Here is a 20,082-nt window from a genome sequence, read left to right as displayed (position 1 = left end):
TCATAGTCACTGGCTGCACAGGCAAGAGAACCCAGCCCTGCAGTTCTCACTCCTCCCCCCACCCCATTTCCTCAGGCATTGCAAGTACATCCCCGTCTGTTCATCTTCAGTCCAACAGGGGCCAAAGGTCTCAGATCTGCAGGGAATCTACACTAGGAGAAGAGGGCCAGTCACTTTAAGAAGCACACTGAGTTTACTGTTCATAAGTGCTCTAGTGAGGATTCCCCCATCACACACACACACACACACACACACAGTCTCTCCTGGGATGGGTAGGGCTCTTTATCTCCTTAGCCAAAGCCAGGTGTTGATGAGACATGCCGAGACTAGCACAGAGTAGACCAGAAGCTCCTTCTGACGCCAGCCAGTACATTGCTCCTCCAGAGTCCGCAGCCTCCCCGAGATCTTGTTCAACTGCAGAAAAAGCAGCCAGGTCAGTAACAAGTTATGCAGCAAATGAGGGTATAAAGGAAGCTGCCCCTAGCCTCTACCAGCAGGTGTCTCTGTAGGGTTGGTCCAACAGCACAGAGTGCACGGGTAGGAGCTCACAGCTACTCCAGATCTACCTCTCCCAGCAGGAGAGACTGTCCTGGTGTGGAAAGGGTTGTCATCTGGACCACACAAATACAGCAGGAAGCAAAATGTTAGGGTCCAGCAGAGCATCAGGGGCCATTTAGTGTCAGTGACTGGAGTCTGCCAGGGTCAAGCACTTTCCCAATTGCTTTAGGACAGTAAAATCCCTATTAGGGTGACCAGATGTCCCGATTTTATAGAGACAGTCCTGATTTTTGGGTCTTTTTCTTATATGGGCTTCTATTACCCCCACCCACTGTCCCAATTTTTCACACTTGCTGTCTGGTCACCCTAATCCCTACAGCCAGCTTTGAGAATAGGAGCACTGGTTGCAAGAGGAGTCCGCAGATACACTGCCCTTGAGGGTACCTCTGATAAGAGGAGAGGCTGGGATAAAAGAGCGCAAGCTGTGGAGGCGCCCACTACTGGTACTGGTGGTACCTGCTCTCATTATCCCTTAGGCAGCTTTCACAGAGTCCAGTTCCAAAATGTCTCCTCTCTTTCTCACCTGTTTCCTCATGGCTATAATGTCAGTCACGCTGATCTCCTCCAGGGAGCTTTCTGAGGCTGGCCCTGTGTCCTGGGAGCTAGGAAGAAGGAAAACAGAGAGATGCAAATGTGCAAACAGAGATCAAGAGAATGCAATCACATCAGCTCGTGTACACAGCCAGGAAGAGGTGAGGGAAGGGTTACCCATGCAAAAAGCACACCTGTTGAATGGGGAAATCAAAAACAGAGGAAAAAACACCAGATGTTATTGTGAAGATGTAGCATGTCTTTTTAACCACACCACAGCCACTTAAATCCTATCAACATGCAGCTCTCAGTTACCATCATTGTGAAATATACAGCGCATGCTGCAATGGGTAGTGTTATACAGCCATGTCTATATTGTTAGAAGCTCGACATATGGAGAGTAGAGAATGTGATATTTACCAATTGGCAGTTTGCTATACACACACAGTGATTAAAATGGCCCATGAACACACAAATCAGGGCCAAGGCCTCAGCTGGCATAAACTGGCATAGCTCCACTGAATTCTATGGATCTGTGCTGGTGTAAATCAGAAGATCTGGTCCATAATGTATAAATCTGCTATTTTTTCCCATTAAAAAAAAATCAAAGGGTGACTATCTGCCCCAGTGCATGAGCCATGGATCTCTGTTAAAAGGAGCATTCTCTAGTTACTTTGCATGATCCCCAGCAGGGTCACTTCACTAGGCAAAGGACCTTATTGCCTTCAGAAGAAATTCTACGTGAGACCTGAAAAAAAAAATAATCCATCCGTGTTCTGTCTGCTTCTTACACCACCAGTAGCAAAGATTTAGTTGGGGGATCACCAGTAGTAGCAGATTTAGTTGGGGATTGGTCCTGATTTGTGCAGGGGGTTGGACTAGATGACCTCCTGAGGTCCCTTCCAACCCTGATATTCTATGATCCTATGAATGTGAGACACAGAAAGAACTCCAGCTCGTTCTCCTATAGCTGCATTGATTCTGCAGGGCTACTGGGAGTAACAGCTTTGTCTCAGGAAAGTCAGCGGACAGGACTAGAGGGGACAGGCTGGGTAAAAGGGAGCTGCCATTTTCAGAGTCAACTTTTCTAACACAGTGCTCCAAACATTTCATTGTAATTGTAAAACCAGATTCTCAGCTGGTATGAATGGATGTCATTCCACTGACTTCAATGCTCCCATTTACCTGGTCTGAGGGGCTTTGGCCCAAAATGTGGATTATGTTTGATAGCATATAAAACAGACAGGATATCTCTGTGGATTTGAATTAGTTCGCAAAGTTTGTCCTGGGGAAAACACCACAATCCAAGACAGTATGAAGAGGTTTAAGGAAATGGATGCTGATCAATATTAGATCTTCATATAAAACTCTATAATACGACATAAGTAAAAAAAAAAAAAAAAAAAAAAAATTGTGATGCAGCAGTGTTGATGTCTCCAGACATAAAATATTAACAACTGAAACAACCCACAATTTTTCATTGGGAAAAAAAAAAATCATGCCAGGTCCAGGTAGTGCCCATTATGGTATAGACTGAAAATTACCTTTAATTCTAACCCCCTTTTTCCAGTGACGCAACTTTCAAGAATGGTAAATCTGCTGCTAGATGACAAAGGTTTGTTTCTGGTTATGAACAATGGAGCAAAATCAGTTGTAATTTTTTATTATGTGTGAACATAAACTTTTCACCTATCAGAAATGGTGCATTTGGATAAGAGAAAAAAAGAGGGAAAAAAAAAACCAAAACTCAGTTTCAAACTAGGCTGGTTTTGTAGAGAAAACAGACTTCCAAAAACAAGCCAGGTTTGAAGAACGTTATTCACACATTTAAAGCTGCTTGACTGTCACTTTGTGTCTACACAATATAACTTCTGTTTCCCTCGTCTTTCCTCAAAATCATTTGATTACGGAGGTCCTAGCCTGCTGACAACACAGATGATGTGCAAATTCCAGGGGCTGCATAGCTCAGCATAACAGAATCCTGAAAGAGAATTGAAGGATGACTGAGTTATAGCCACTGGTGTTGGGAGCCTAAAAAACTTATAAACTCTGCAGAGAAGAGAGCTGCTGGATCAGAAACCCATGTCAGAGGCTCAAGATCAGAGCTATTTGGCAGCAGATTCCATGGATTTTCAGTCCCTTTCCCGTGCCGAACCCATTTGATAAAATCAATTAGGCAGCGTAAATGCAGAACCCTAGCACTCGTGTAACATTAAGGTAACAGCTGGAGTCACGTGCATGTCACGGGAGACCTTAGATAATTTGGGACAGTCAAGGGAATTATTGATGTTAGCAGAGGCAGGTGGCCAAAAGCCTGGCTCAGAGAGTTTCAGATAGTCCAGGCCAGGGGTTCTCAAACTGGGGGTCAGGACCCCTCAGGGGGTCACGAGGTGATTACATGGGGGGTTGTGAGCGGTCAGCCTCCACCCAAAACCCCGCTTTGCCTCCTGCATTTATAACGGTGTTAAATATATTTAAGAGTGTCTTTAATGTATGGGGGGGGGCGTCGCACTCAAAGGCTGGTCCAGGCTGACTGCACAGGTAGTTAAATAAATAAATTATAAATAAATTAATGGAGATATCCTATCTCCTAGAACTGGAAGGGACCTTGAAAGGTCATCAAGTCCAGCCCCCTGCCTTCACTAGCAGGACCAAGTACTGATTTTTGCCCCAGATCCCTAAGTGGCCCCCTCAAGGATTGAACTCACAACCCTGGGTTTAGCAGGCCAATGCTCAAACCACTGAGCTAGCCCTCCCCCCCACATCATAGTTTCCCCTCACCCCAACATCATAGGCTAGCAATTTGGGGTGTAAAGCAGCAAAGAGCATGAAAGGCCCCAAGAGAATATTCTGAACAGTTCTTCTCCTGCTGTGCTGCACGCTATGGGTTAAAAAGTGCACACCCGCTTCATGCCATGTTATGTCTTTGAGGAAAGCGACAGCGCCTACACAGAGTTGTGCGGATACAGGCCTGAAGCAAGCCAGACAGAGTCACCTGGGCTGGGCTCGGTCTCGGGCAGACTTGTTAACACGGTGGAAGAGTAGGTGACCCAGGAAGTACACCATCTGGAAAATGTTCTGCGGGGAGTAGATCCTGGCATCCTGGGGGAATGGGGGGCTGGGTAGTGGGCTTATGCCTGGCCTGCAGGGCATATACAGAATCATTCTGGTTATTCCCTTCTGTGCTGCATTTCCCCTCCCTATACACCGGTGTGCCAGGGGACCCAGGATTGGGTTGTTCTCAGTATCCTTATGGTGGCACCAAGGATTACAGTGGAACGTAGTTAGCAAGGGAACCATCTCACTTACACCCAGGCATCATGGAATGGACACTTAATCTCAGACCCATTAGCAATTATCTTCAAGAACTCATGGAAGATAGGTGAGGTCCCAGAGGGCTGGAGAAGGGCAAACATAGTACTCATCTGTTTTTTAAACGGGGAACAAAGCGGACCCAGGAAATTATAGACCAATCAGCCTAACTTCGATACTTGGAAAGATACTGAACCAAATTATTAAACAATCAGTTTGTAAGCACCTAGAAGACAATAGGGTAATAAGTAATGACGAACATGGATTTGTCAAGAACAAATGCCAGACCAACCTAATTTCCTTCTTTGATGGGGTTACTGCCCTAGTGGACGGGGGCGGGGGAGGAAGAGGGGGAGGAGAAAGAGAGAAGCAGTAGATGTGATATATCTTGATTTTACAAAGGCTTTTGACAGTCCCACATGACTTTCTCATAAGCAAACTAGCAAGATGTGGTCTAGGTGAAACTAATATAAAAGTGGATGCTCAACTGGTTGAAAGACCATACTCAAAGAGTAGCTATCAATGGTTTGCTGTCAAACTGGAAGTGTGTATCTAGTGGGGTCCATCAGGGGTCTGTCTGTGGGTCTGGCACTATTTAATATTTCATTAATTACTTGGATAATGAAGTGAAGAATATGCTTATAAAAATCTGCAGATAACACCATGCTGTGAGGGATTGCAAGCACTTTGGAGGACAGGATTAGAATTCAAAATGCCCTGGACAAATTGGACAATTGGTCTGAATTCAACAAGATGAAATTCAATAGAGACAAGTGCAAAGTACTGCACTTGTGCATTTTATTTTTTCTTTCCCACCAACAAAATGGGGAATAACTTGCTAGGCAGTATTACTGCTGAAAAGGATCTAGAGGCAGTATTCAATCAGTGATTCACTATGAGCCAAGAATGTGATGCAGCTGCAAAAAAGCCTAATACGATGCTGGGGGGTATTAACAGAAGTATCCTATGTGAGACCAGCAAAGCAATTATCCCATGCTACTCGGCCCTGAGGCCTCAGCTGGAGTATCGTGGCCAGTTTTAGGCACCATGTTTTCAGAAAGATATGGGCAAACTGGAGAGAGAGTCCAGAGGAGAGCAACAACAACAAAATAATAATCATCAAAGGTTTAGAAAACCTGACCAATGAGGAAAGGTTAAAATAACTGGGCATGTTTAATTTTGAGACTAGAAGGCTGAGGGGAGACCTGCTAACACTCTTCAAATATGTTAAGGGCTGTTATACAGAGGACAAAGAGTCCTGTGGCACCTTATAGACTAACAGACATATTGAGGCATAAGCTTTCGTGGGTGTACATGCATCTGACGAAGTGGGTATTCACCCACAAAAGCTTATGCTCCAATACATCTGTTAGTCTATAAGGTGCCACAGGACTCTGTCGCTTTTTACAGATCCAGACTAACACGGTTACCCCTCTTATACCTAAAGAGGACAGTGATCAATTGTTCTCCATGGTCCACTGAAGATAGGACAAGAAGTAATCAGCAAGGGAGATTTAGATTAGATATTAGGAAAAAACTTTCTAAGTCTAAGGATAGTTGAGTACTGAAATAGGTAACCAAGGGAGGCTATGGAACCCCCATCATTGGAGGTTTGTAAGAACAGGTTAGACAAACCTGTCAGAGATGGTCTAGGTCTAGATATACTTGGTCTGGTCTTGGAGCGGGGGGGATGGATTAAATTATCTTTCAAGCTCTTTGTTGCTATCATTCTATGATAGTTATACTCAACCAGGATCACCAGCTCAGAGACTATAGATTGGTGACCCATCTGTGTATACCACACTCACCACGGTGGTATCTGACTATTAGCTTCTGTGAATGATGTCACAGAAAGTCAGCCTTCATAGCATTAGCAAAAGGGGAAGGATGATTGTGGTTCCAGGGGTCAGTGGGCCTGAGTTCTATCCTTGGCTCTAATACGGATGTGCTAGTGTAACACTGGGGCAACCGCTCAGTAAAACAGAGATGACACCTAGCTCAGGAAGGTGTTCAGAGTCTTAACATATTGCTGGTGAAGGGTTCCAGCCTTCTCAGATGGACGGTGTGAGAGAAGGCCAGCGCGTTGTTAAAGATCAATGAGGGAGATCAGCATGGCTATGAGAAACACTGCCTGTCCAGCCTGAGCTGGTTAAGGCTGACCAGGCACCAGCCACATCTTTCAGCATGATAGTCAGGCCAAGTGCTGACAAGGCCTTGAGCCCTCAGTGAGCCGAGAGCACCTCATACGGAGGATCACACATGAGAGGATGGATCATCTGATGCTGGGACATCATTTAATAAGAGCATTTCACTAGAACTTGCCAACATGGGCTTGGTCCCTTCCTTCCATGCCACTGCCTGTCAATACCCTTAGATTGATGGGGATCATGCCTCCCATAGTGTGTGAGTGCTGCCGGGCTGATGGACCATCTGAACACAGTAGAGGCTGAATGCTCAGCGTGTGAATTAGCCCCTGGCAGTTCTCACCGGTCAGGCTTCCGGCTCATGCTACGCAAGGCGATCTCGGGGGTCTCGCTCGGAGTTCTCTCCTTCCGCAGTCTGCCATGGTGGGTCTGTTAGAATGCATACACAAAACAAGAGGATTAGTACTGACACTCTGCGAGTTATTCTCCTCGTTCAACTCTTCAATGATCCCACTGCATCCCCTATGCTCTGCCATCGTCAGCCAGGGGCAGGAGGCAGCAGAGGGCAACAATCCCAGTAATTCAATAGAATTGCTACAGCTCTATTGCAGCCCCACCATGGCACTGCAGTTTCACAGTAGCTAAGTGAGTTTTAATATGGTAAACGAATGTGCTTTCACAACTATATGGGCCTGATCCCATGGTCTTTACTCCAGTAAAAACCCACTGGCATCAATGGGAGTTTTGCCTTGAGTAAGGACCATGGCAACAATTTCAAATTCATACTCTGCCACTGGGGTAGCATAATAATAACCTATTTATGCAACAGCCTCCCAGCCTACACAGTAGTTATCTTAGCCCGCTTCTTATCCAGTGCAACACAGAATACATTATGTCATAATTATACAGTCATTCAGGCCATAAAGGTATTAATGTGACATATTTTGTTTAGATCCCGGAACAGCATATGCCAGAACGCATCTCCACACCAGCCTTGCCCATGATCAGCCTTGCTCCACGAGAATACAGAATAAGGACTCCGTCTCGATGCAAACATCATATTCAAATGAAACCCCTTATTGAAGCTGAAAGAATTTGTATACGACCTCGTTTGAAGTTTGTTTATTCTCTTGCATTTCATTTGGCTCAGACAGCAAGGCTAGACTGACCTGTTTATGCCTTGGTTTGATCACAGACTAGCCTCCTGCCACAGCATATGGAGGCGGCTTAAAATATACCATTGGGAGGGGGGGAGAAACAGATGGAGTTTTGCCATTCCATAGGAGAAGAAGGCCCAGTGATCCAACCTTTCTTGGAAATATTCCCGCTACCATCAGGTTGTATAAAACAACCTTGACCTTGGGCCTGAAGTGCATACGTGACCATCCCACACAATGTCGTCCCTTCCCAGTAGCAGCATTCCCTTATCACCCACAGTAGAGCTGCATGAAATTTGATAGCTTCCTTTCACAGCCAGTTGTGAAAGCATTTCCCTTGGTTTCAGTTCACAGCCAGGGCCTGACTGGAGCCAGAAAAGTTGGAACTGGCATTTAGATCAATGAGCGAGCTCTGAAGAGAAAGAAATTAAGCTCTACAAATCCTAGCACTCCTGTAGCACTCCAATGGGTGAAGGCACCTTAGAGAAGGCCTGGTTGGATGGTCTGGATGACTAAAGACGCAAGTCTCTATCTGTAAGCATTGGAGAACCAGAGACAGCTTCTTTCTTCTAGATTAGTTTTGCATTAGAGTAAGATTTGTCTCTGGATTATCAGATACTGGATTTTTTTAAATAATGTTTTGATCCCAAGTACTGACAAAACTAAACTTCTTTTCCTGTTTGACACAGTAGGAGGGTTGAAAAGGGATCCCACAGCCCAGTTGGCCTATATTTGGGACACACCCAGTGCTTAATTTGTGCCAGGGCTGAGACCCAGCACCACTAGGCTTGGCAGTTCGTAGCCCCGGCACCTCTAGGCTTGCTGCATCAGTTATGACGGTTTAAAAAAAAAAAAAAAAAAAAATTGCTTGAGCCCCGACACCTCTTTCATTACAAATTAAGCACTGGACACACCACATGAAACAAAGTGGCACCAGAACGCATTCTGCCCAGAGGAGATAACAGCAGTGGACATTAGTGGTGGGACAAAATGAATTCAGAGAGAACCCCTCCAACGATCTCTTGCTCTGGACAGAGCCAGAGTTCATAGGAGTCAACTACAACATAAGTCACCCTATCAATCTATTCTGCAGAGGTGGGAGCTCTCCTTTTACACGTTGTCGGTCTTGTCACTTAAATCAGGACTTCATCACAGGTACGGGGCACTAGCAGGTGAGCTATGGGACGCAGAAGGAAGAGGACACTGGGGACATTTCACTATCCCAGGAATTTTTCTCTTGGAGACTGCCTTGTTATGGGTGCCCACATCTGTTCTAGATACAGTACCGATCGCTTGCGTTTCTGGGTGCCTGATTGGGCCGTGGTGTCCAGAAACAGGAGCTCCCCAAATCCTGCGGGCTGGGTAGAGGGGTCCTGAAGCGTATGCACAACAATAGAGGGGTGCTGCCTTAGCTGGTCCAACAGGAGAGGCCTTCGATTATCATCCATCATCTCTACAGAGAAGAAAGAGAGGGCAGTTAGAAACATTTGCATACGCCCCAGAACATAACAGCATCGTGTTCAGACTTGGGGCGGGGGGGGGAGAAGAAGAGGGGGAGTGATGTCCAAATCCCTGGGAGAAGCAACTCTGTTTCTATGGCTACCAATAGAGTACACCAACACAACAAAAACCACCACCGCACCCCCCTGCAGCTTTGACAGTCATTGTCTGCAGTCTTTATCCAGTGCCTGTTCCAGGTTGTCCCATAGAAATCCATTTCAGGATTTCCTCCCCACCTCCCTCCAGTAATCACTGGAGCACTCTCTGCTTAGCTGAAAGAGGGGCAGGTGTCATTAACAGGCACTACTCACCCACAAGCACATGGAAATCCCATGCCGGAATTCTTACACCCACATGGCCCGGAATCTGAATGGAGAGCAGTGACAAAACTCCTCTGACTAAGACATTCACTGCTTCAGGCAAAGTCTAACCATGCCCCTACTTGTTTTCATGGGTCTTAGAGGCTCTTGGGCACTGATGGCAGCAGTTTGAACATGCTGACTCATAGCCAATCTCCCCAAAAGCCAGCCCCCAGAGAAATAATCAGAGTTTTAGCTCCAAGTGTCTAAAACAAGCATTCCTCGGACACACACCACCAGCTGTGCAGAGGATAAGCCAGCCTTCCTCTCAAGGCACAGAGAAGGAAAGTCACTTACTATACAGCTCCAAAGCTGCTAGTACACTGCGGTTCGGGAGTTAGTGTTCAAAGAGTAGGGGCCCTGGGTCCTTGTTTACCTGGCATCCCAAGGAGGAGACTCTACTAAGAGGTGGAGAGGGAGAAGATATGGATAATGCGGGTCGTAGCTCCGCCTCCGCCAAGCAGGGACTCAAGGATATTAGCCAGCTTGAGTGGCACCAAGAGGATCTTAGAACTTTCCCTCCACCACCCTAGCCGTCTCTGATGAGTGCATGCACGCTCACTAACTACTTCAAGCCCTCTGCCCCCGAGGCTGCACACTCAGAGCAATTCTGGATCCCAAACGTTTTTGCTCCCACATCCACAAACCTGCCTGTCACCACCTCCACAGGCACTGCCAGAACCCAGCCTCACCCTGAGCCTGCTTTAACCCTCATTCAGGTCTCCTGCACTTCCTCTTAGGCTGAGTCAGTCTCTCTTGGGTCCTTGCTGTCTAGGGCCCAGAATGCAGCAGCAGGACTACTCTGTTGCCCTAGAAAGCTACATTAGTCCTGCCTCGATCACCGTCTCTAGCTTCCAGACCTAATCCACAATTTCCCACATGGCTTTCAAAGTTCTCCATGGACTCATGCTGCTCCAGCTAAACCTCCATAGTGCACAGCTACCTTCTCCTGCCTCTTCACGCTGCATCTTCTCTCCACACTTGGGCTCCAGAGAGATGAGAGGTTACACTTTCCATTTCCCCCCTGCCATTGGGCCCTTTGGCACCTTTACTAGTGTGTGATGAACATCACTTCCCACTCGCTTTCCCCATCATTCTAACACTCCTCCTCACACCTCCCTCATGCTACAGGAAGACACGGAGATCTTTTGCCTCACACAGCAGCAGCCGATGCAATTCTCAGAAACAAACCCTCTGTCCCCACTCAGGGCAAAGCGTGTCAGGATCAGCCAATGGGGGATGCTACACAGAGTCCATTGCATACTATGCTCTGTGCTAGTCCATGTCCAATCAAAGCCGGCCCATTCCATCACCTGCCAGCGACAGCCTATCAGGGATGTGCATCCGGAAGGAAGGGCGAAGCTCCTCAGCTTTTCTCTCCTCATCCAGTGGGTTGGACTCATCCGCCATCTTCAGCCTGTTGGGCACCTGCATGCGCTGATTGATGGCCTCCATGAAGCTCAGGTCACATGGGGCTCGGTTCACCTCCAGGCCCCGAAATGGCCACATTGTCATTTCATTCCCAGCCTCACTTTGGCAGCCTGGAGGTCACAATAAAAAAAAAAAGCCAGCACGGCACTGAAAGAAAGCTATCAACACCAAACACACTCTCACATCCTGCAATGGTGGGCACAATTTAAGATGCAAATGTAAGAATAATCCCTAACTCTCATACAGTGAGTTTTATTGGCAGACCTCAAAGCATTTTACAAGGGCGCCCATCTGTGAAATGGGGATGATACTGGGTAAACTGAGGCACAGAGCAATGCAGTGAGTTGCCCAAGGTCACCCAGCAGGCTAATGGCAGAGGTAATCAATATAAAAAAAAATGGATGCTATGTTTTAAAAGCCAAGCAACGGCACACCTTAAGAATTAGCTGGTGGGAGGAGACAAAAAGATTCTGATAGTGATTAAAAATGGAAAATTCCTGTAGGAGGGGAAAAGCATGTTCTCTCTCACATCTACATTCAGCAATAAGGAAATGAGCAAAAAAGAAGTAAAGTGTCCATAGGAAAGAGCACAGTATACATGGTACAGCCAGGCAAAATTTTTCCACCAGAACTGTCTGAGGGAAAACTGGGTTTTCAATTCAATTCATAAATTTTTCATGAAGAGTGTTCTGTCCACACTGAAAATTTCAAGTTTTTGTCAAAAGCCATTAATTTTCTTTCAGGGAAAAAGCTGGAAATTTCCCCTGGGAAATTTCAACAAAAATGAATTCCCCGCTGCCATTTTCAGAGCAATTTTCTGCAATAGAGCTGCTCAGAAAACAAGCCTTTGTGTGCCTTTAAGAAGAAAACAGTCACAGTCTCTTAGAAACATAGAAGATTAGGGTTGGAAGAGACGTCAGGAGGTCATCTAGTCCAACCCCTGCTCCAAGCAGGACCAACCCCAACTAAACCATCCCAGCCAGGGCTTGGTCAAGCCAGGCCTTGAAAACCTCCAAGGATGGAGATTCCACCACCTCCCCTAGGTAACCCATTCCAGGGCTTCACCACCCTCCTAGTGAAATAGCATTTCCCCAATATCCAGCCTAGACCTCCCCCACTGCAACTTGAGACCATTACTCCTTGTTCTGTCATCTGCCACCACTGAGAACAGCCGAGCTCCATCCTCTTTGGAACCCCCCCTTCAGGTAGTTGAAGGCTGCTATTAAATCCCCCCTCACTCTTCTCTTCTGCAGACTAAACAAGCCAAGTTCCCTCAGCCTCTCCTCCTAAATCAAGAGGAGGCGCTTTTCAAAACTTAAAGATACAGTACACAGCAAACATAGGTGTAGCAGTTTTACTGTTTAAAAAGCTACGAGAGATGAGCAAGGCAGCATTTCTCAAACTGTAGGTCAGGACTCCAAAGTCGATCATGACCCTGTTTTAATGGGGTTGCCAGGGCTGGTGTTAGACTCCCTGGGGCCCGGGGCCAAAGCCCAAGCCCCACCGCCGGGACCAAAGCCTGAGCTCAGGTTACAGGCCCCCTGCCTGGGGTTGAAGCCCTTAGGCTTCAGCTTTGGCCCCCCTGCCCAGGGCAGCAGGGCTCTGGCTTCGGTCCCCACCTCCTGGGGTCATGTAGTAATTTTTGTCGTTGGAAGGGGGTTGCGGTGCAATGAAGTTTGAGAACCCCTGAGCTAGAGGGAAGGCTTTGGTGGGTGGGAATGTAAATTTCACGTGTTCCAAGGCACCCAGACAAAAGCACAATCCCCTATGGAGATCGAAGGTGTGTAACAGTGAACTTCTTAACAGATGGGTTGCGTCTGAGCCAAGATGCTTGTTAGGACAAATGTCAAGGAGATGATCCCAAAAGTAGCCAGGAACTACACCCAGGGCTTTGACACAGGTGGCCCTACTGGTTTTCAATCTCTCACTCAGTAGGCACCCAGTGTGCCTAGAAAGCACAGGAGAGCAGCTACTAGTCAACAGAACTCAAGCAACGTCCAGACCGGTGTTACGCCACATGGTTATCCTGTTAGGATAGTTCTGTCCCTTCACAAAGTCTCCATGGCAGGCTGGCCCACAGGCCTCTGCCACTGAACACAATGTGACAGGGACTTCGCACCACTCTGCAGCCAGCCGCTGGTTGAAGAGCAGCACCCAACGTGACAAGAGGATCTGGTCTAGACGTGGGGAAGGGGCAAGTGCTGGGGTAAGTGGGGAAAACCCCAGGGATCCAGGAGGTGCATGCAGGGTCTGGCTTGGGTGGTTGGAACATTGTAAATGTACATGGAGCTTTACTAGCGTGTCTGTACAGTGCCTTGCACGATGGGGTGATGAACCTGGGTAGTCCCTAGGCATGTCTGTGACAAATATGCTTAATGAACAACAATGGGGGAGGGGAGGGAAATCTATGGGCCCAAGGGTAACAAAAAAAATATGAAAGGCAGGAGGGGAGCAGTTCTGGTAATGGAGAGTTTGGAGACCAACCCAGGAAGGATTCAAGGAGCTTATTTCTCCAGCCAAGAGAGTTTTACTGTGGATTTATTTTAAACAGCGCAATTCCTTTTCCCTAGAGAAAATGAATATCATCAGATGGGCACCGGGTCTAGCCACAGCCCCCCAGCAGCTGCTCTTTTGAAGCTAGAAACCTCGCAGAACAAAGCCACACTGGCTGGGCGCAGCAGTAAGTCAGGTAGAGAGAGGTGCTCTCCATGGGGCTGCAAGACGGTGAGACTAAATGCTGGGGAGAAAAGCAACCGCGTACCAGTCCCAGCTCTGCCGCTGACTCACTGAGTGACCTTGGATAAGTCACAGCCTCCCCACACCTCCATTCCCCAGTTTGCACTAGGGAGAGAATGCCAAATTCATTCATGTTTGTGGTGCTTCCCCTCCACGCCGTGGTGGGAGTGGAGGGGAAGCACAAAGCTGATTTGTGCTCCCCAGCTCACACTGCCACAGGGGATGCAGCATAGCTAAGCGGATAGAGCACTGGGTTGGGACTCAGGAGAACTGGGATCTATTCCCAGCTGCCTAAGAGGCCTTCAGCAAGTCACGCCCCCTCTCTGTGCCTCAGTTTCCCCTCTGTAATATGGGGATGAGGACACTGCCCCTCCTCCCCCTTTGTAAAGCTCTTTGGATGTAAAGCACTGTATAAGAGCCAGGTGTCAGAGAAGGCGTTGATGGCCAAGGAGGATTTTAGCAGGGAAGAAAACATGCAGCACGGCTTGTCCCAAAAGCCTCCTCCAGTTTGTTCTCTTTATAGGTGCGGCAGCAGCAAGGAGAGGGAAAAACTGAGAAGCAGGCCAGCACGGAGGCTATTTCCATAGAGGGAAGGAGGGAAAGAGGAGACAGAAGAGATGGAGAATCCAATCAGAGTCACATCTCAGACCGATCCCTCTTCTCAGCCATCCCGGCTACCTCCCACTTCACACCTCCAACCATGCACCCCCGCCACACACCCTGTCTCCTGCTAGATCAGGGATTTCCATAACAAAGGCTGCGGTTCCCCAGGGAGCCAAGCAGGGGCACCATGCGGCTCAGAACCTCAGAGAGGAGAATGACCACTCAAAGGATGGCAAGAGGAGCTGAGGCACCAAAAGGGAGAGGAGGAAGCGTTGGGAACACAAGTGAGTGCACTGGGGCCCAACCTTGTTACGCCCCAGGTCTATTTTTAGTAGAACTACCTTGATTTTCTGCCCAGTCACCCACCCGCTTGCCTTCTGAATCCACCACGGTGCCGAAGCATTCGGCTCTGTGTGCATCTCCGACCCCACAAGCTCCTCCCCTGACACCGGCAGAGGTGTCAGGGCAATGGATGGCACTGCGCCACCCTGCAGAGATGGCAGCTTCTCCTTGTGAAATCCCTGCTTCCTACAGACAGTCCCCACCAATCCCTTCGCCCTCACAGTCTGGACAGACAGCCCCCAAAACTAACATGAAGGCAGCACAATCAGAGAGGCCAGAGGCTTGGCTCAGCAGATGTTCCTGGGGGTTTGGTGGGCCCAAGGCTGGCCTCAGACAGGAGGGAAGCATGGTCCCCTCTGGCTGAGTAAAAGGGCTCTGCTTTAAAAAGGTGTCTAGTGGGTCATTAAATCTAACTGGAAAATATAATCAGCCAGGCAGTTGCTCTCGACAGCCTGCTGCTGCATAGGGTAAAAGGGCCAGATCCTGGCCCATACACCCAGTGCCTTTGTGCCACTCGGATGGTCCAAAGAGCACAGGGTTGTTGGGGATTGCCCCAATCTCGGGGGAATCCCAGGGTGCTGTAAAGCCCTGGTAGCCAGTTCTATGCACCCCATTCCTTTGCAAACCTAGGGTGCACCCTGGGTGGGCTGGGATAGTGTGAAGCCAGAGTACGATGCGCTGCAGCCATCCTCAGCTGGCGGAGGAGACTAAATGGCTTCATGCAGAGCAGCCCTCATGCTTCTCAAAGTCATACCGGCAGCTGATTCATCCCCCAGGTGGGCTGAGGATCAACAGAGCCAACAGGGACTTTAGAGCCACTCCCCACCCTGACCCTCACTCAAGGTTCTACACTGAGCACAGCTCGACCAGGCCCAGAGATCTGGCCCAAAGAATCTACTGCAGGAGACTTTCAAAGCTATCAGAGGGCAAGTTTTTATTATTTGCACTATGGTTGCAACTGGAGCCCCCCCCCCCCCAATCAAGAATCAGGGACCCTTTACGCTAGGTGCTGTACAAATAGTATAACAAGCAATCCCTGCCCCAGAGCTCACAACCAGGCTTATGAGAAAGCACAGCAGGTGACAGAAAGAGGAGCGGGTGAGGTGGAAGGACCAGGTGACTGTGAAGCAAGCCCTCTTTCCATCATGTTCAGCAGTCTCCCTTTACCACCTGCCTCAGTCAGTCTGTTCTTTCTTCATTAAATCAAGTCAAATCTTTACTTAAAAAAATAGAAACTTATCTGACATCAACTGGGACAATCTCCTGCTTTCAAGTGGATGCTCAAGGGAGCTGCGTCCCCTCAGGTCTGTTCCATAGTGTCAAAGCGGAGGCTTCTGCTGACAAGCATCAATACAATGGCATCCTCCACTGAGCTGTTCCTTGGAGCCCCATTATAAGAACAAGGGAACATAAGAATGGCCATATGGGTCAGACCAATGATCCATCTAGCCCAGTATCCTGTCTTCCGACAGCGGCCAATGCCAGGTGGCCCAGAGTGATCCATCCCCTGTCATCCAGTCCCAGCTTCTGGTAGTCAGAGGCTAGGGACACCCAGAGCCTGGGATGACGTCCCTGACCATCTTGGCTAATAGTCATTGATGGCCCTATCCTCCATGAACTGACCCAATTCTTTTTAAAACCCAGTTATACTTTTGGCCTTCACAGCATCCCCTGGTAACAAGTTCCACAGGTTGGCTGTGTGTTGGGTGAAGAAATACTTCCTTATGTTTGTTTTAAACCTGCTGCCTATTAGTGTCATTGGGTGACCCCTGGTTCTTGTGTTACATGAAGGGGTAAATAACACTTCCTTATTTACTCTCTTCACCCCGGTCACATTTTTATAGACTATCATATCTCCCCACCCCCCAGTCATCTCTTTTCCAAGCTGAGAAGTCCCAATCCTTTTAATCTCTCCCTGTGGAAGCTGTTCCTAATAAGCCTAATCATTTTTGTTGACCTTCTCTGTACCTTTTCCAATTCTAATATCTTTTTGGAGACGGGACGACCAGATCTGCACACAGAGTGGGCGTACCATGGATTTACATAGTGGCATCAGGGCACTTCAGAAAAGCAATACAGCTGCTGCTTAACTTTATGCATATGATTAAGTCCATTCATAGATTGTTATGCAGGAGGTCAGAATAGAGGATGATAAGTGGTCCTTTTTGGCCTAACAAAGACCAAGAGAGAGTCACTGTACCAAAGACCTTACAATATAAAGATATTACGCAAGGTGTGGGGGGGAGAAACTGAGGCATGGTGAGGGGAAGTGACATGCCCAGGATAATCCAGCAAACCAGTGGCAGAGACAGGAATAGAAGCCACATCTTCTGAGTCCCAATCCACTAGACCAGTTTTTATCTGCTGTGTTGAATCGGGGCCTGAATGCAGCTGCTAAAGCAGTGACAGGCACTTCTAAAAATCTGTTACAAGCTATAACAGCACATACCCCACACTGCTATCCCCTAATGGCCTGCAGAGCACATCCTTAAGCTAGCTCTGTCCTCTCATCTATCCCAGCCCCCAAAATCCTGAAAAAAAATAGAGGTCTCTTGCAGCGAGCCTTGGAGATCAATAGATTTAGGCCCTTGTAGACCAAGAGACTAAGTAAATGCCAGAGTCACAGAGAGACCCTTTCTCTAGACCCCTAGCTCACTGATCACAACTGTAGTGTATGCCATCTATGGTATTTTCCTTCAGGTTTTCGCTGTGTTATAAAGCAATGTGGGTAGTTAGAAAACCGACATTAAAATAAAGCCATGCTGGATTCATGCACAGTGGAAGATCTGTTCATTTTCTAATCACCAATGGAAATATCACAGCTTTCAAAGAGCTCAGGGACCAGAGGGGAATGAGGACGTAGGCCCCAAGGAGAGTCAAACTATTAAGACTCAAAATTTAGCTGTCAGAATACATGAGAATGAAGCACTCAAGCAGATGGATTTCCTGCTTTAAAAACTTTCTTCAGGGCTTTTCTTGCAGCCACAGAGCAATCCCATCACATCAGCAGAACAGGAGTGGCTTTCGGGCGGATTCTCTACATTTTAAGCATCAAAAGTCAGAGAGAGTTTCTGACTCAGACAACCCTTCCTGAGGGGGGCACTCAGGAGCCCTTTGTCTGGAGAGAACCACCTGCCCCTATTGCATGAAAAACTTCGCCAGGTAATGTGACCCCACAAGTGCTGGATGGGGGTTTAAATGGGCTGTGCGTTAAAGACCCTGTGGAATATCTGCCCTTCTCCTCTGAAGACATAAGGTCTAATCCTGTTCAAATCACACATGGAAGTGACTTCGTTGGCCTCAACTTTGTCCTTAGCAGATGGGCATCAATCTTACTGTAAAGAAAGGACCAGAACACTGAGGCAACATCCATTGCTGGAATGCAGGATGCTGCAGGGCAAGGGCAAAGGGGCACTAGCAGAGCTGTGTGGAGAGCCCAGGGATGAACGAGAGGTGCTGGAGGTTTGGGACTGAGATGGATAGGCAGAGCGAGTGGGTGGGCAGGACTGGCATGGCAGGGAGGGCTAAGGTGCATGAATGGAGCTGAGAGTGCCTAGCAGGGGGACGGCAGGAGGCACTGACCTCAGATTTAGGCTAGAGGTGCATTGGCAGAGCTGGAGGACAGGAGGCACTGAGGGGTATTTCAGATTCCGACACCAAGCTTTGACCCAAACACTAACCTTTCTAGGCACTGGCAAGGGGACAGTGCATTGCTAACGAATCCATTCTTTGGATCAGATGTTAAATCAAGCTCACTTCGGGCTCCCTGTACTAGGAAGATGTCATGTGCGTGACACAGAGTAAAGAATGACCAGGGTTTTGTGCTCAGTCTCATTAAACCCCCATGAACTGTGGCAGTTGGGTAGGAGCTATTATTGATTGCTTAACAGGCCACATTCTGAGCCCGCGGGGGTAGAAGTAACTCTTCTGACATCTGCCTACACCAGACTGGAATTTGATCCAGTGACTGCTATGTTTGCCTGCACAGTCACTGCATTCCCACAGGTAACCCGTCCCTGCAGAAAGCACTCCAGGACACCTCAAGTAGCAGAGATGCTATTGGAAACAAATGCATTGTCCTGCTTAAGGTATCAAGCTCTGCCCTTGGTGCCAAAGGCTTCTGGGAGCAGCCTGGCTTGCAGCATGGCATCGGGCCAAGGAAGGAAAGGCAGGTGGTCTCTCTGTGCAAGGAGGTGATCAACACATACAGCAATAGCAGGGGAAGCAGAGTAGAGAATGAGGGGACAAGAGGGGACCTTGTAATATCACAAACAGCAAGAGCTAAGCTCCAGCCATGAGGAACAGGAGAGCTGGCTTTGCCCTGTTTGAAGAGTATGTGTTTAATTTTCCCTACAGAAAACAATACAGCCCCAGCTGGTAGGGAAACAGCCCAAGGTAAACTGCACCAGGCTTGTGCTGAAACCAAGAGGCAGAACTCCAGTCAGGAGAGAGATTTGTTTTCAGCTCACCTTAGGTAGCAGACAATCGCCCCTGCTCCATTCCCCCTCGTCCGTCCTGATCCTGTCCCTGGAACATAGGGCAGCCCTGTAAACACACTTCTCCCTGCAAGTCACAGACATACATACCTGCCTGGCGTAAAGTCAAGCAAGCTAAGCCAGGAGCCTGATGTCTTTGTCAGGCCGCGGCTGGGAAGAGGGAAAAGCTGGAATCGTTCACATAGTTAGCCCAGAGTGAATTGCTCTAGAAAGGAAACTAAAACTTTCCGACATTGTGCACCCTCTCTAAAGCCACAAACCCACCATCCCCCTTTGCTCTAGCCAGCTTTGTCCCCCTTTCAGCTCACTAGTTTCATGGTATTTTTGTGTTATTTCCAGTTTGTTAATGAAACTTACTAACCTGTAAACAACTTTTCTTCCGGCCCCTTGCAATCAGCTGGATGGTGATGTCAACCCCAGAATTCCTGATCCCTCCCATTTTGGCAGTATAGACTCCAGTAAAGCTGTGGGATTGGCTGAATGATTCAGCTATCCTTCATTCTTTTAAAGAGACAGAAGCACCGGTTAATGAGACATGGCAGGTGGCTAATTAGCACCTGTCTTCTTGTCTGTGGGAGTTAGAAATCCACTTACCTTGTTGCGCACACAATATGTTCAGCATTTTTCCTCCAGCCTCCTGTCTGGAGAGTTTCATACAGCACTAGTCCCTGACACGGCAAAGAGCTAACTCTTCATGGCCGTGTGACACTGCTTTTCTACACGACTTTGCTTCTGAGGATCTCCAAGCATTTTACAAACACTAATGACTTCACCCTGTCAGGGAGAGGTAAGTAGCTACCATCTGGCAGACTTGGTGACGTGACTGGTCTAAGATCATTTCACCAAGGCAGAGCCAGGAATAGAAGTAAAATCCTCATGCTTTAACCACTAGACTGTTCTCCCTCCCATAAGG

General features: G+C 48.0%; 1 protein-coding gene across 1 annotated transcript; it reads right to left on the bottom strand.

Annotated features, from left to right (window-relative positions):
• Positions 1-252: 252 nt before the first annotated feature.
• LOC112105221 (mitochondrial fission factor homolog A-like) lies at positions 253-19,608 on the bottom strand. Its single transcript, XM_024197926.3, is given in 8 exon segments — positions 253-414; positions 1,082-1,160; positions 4,085-4,231; positions 6,889-6,974; positions 8,989-9,155; positions 10,875-11,102; positions 19,531-19,560; positions 19,563-19,608. Coding segments are annotated over 8 exon segments (915 nt in total). The 3' UTR covers positions 253-282.
• Between the last annotated feature and the right edge of the window lie 474 nt (positions 19,609-20,082).

This window comes from Terrapene carolina, unplaced genomic scaffold (assembly GCF_002925995.2).
Source record: "Terrapene carolina triunguis isolate 2854851 unplaced genomic scaffold, T_m_triunguis-2.0 Scaffold131, whole genome shotgun sequence".
Lineage (NCBI taxonomy): Eukaryota > Metazoa > Chordata > Testudines > Emydidae > Terrapene > Terrapene triunguis.
The sequence above is the reverse complement of the archived record's forward strand: the minus strand, read 5'-3'. Positions and strand labels throughout refer to the sequence as shown.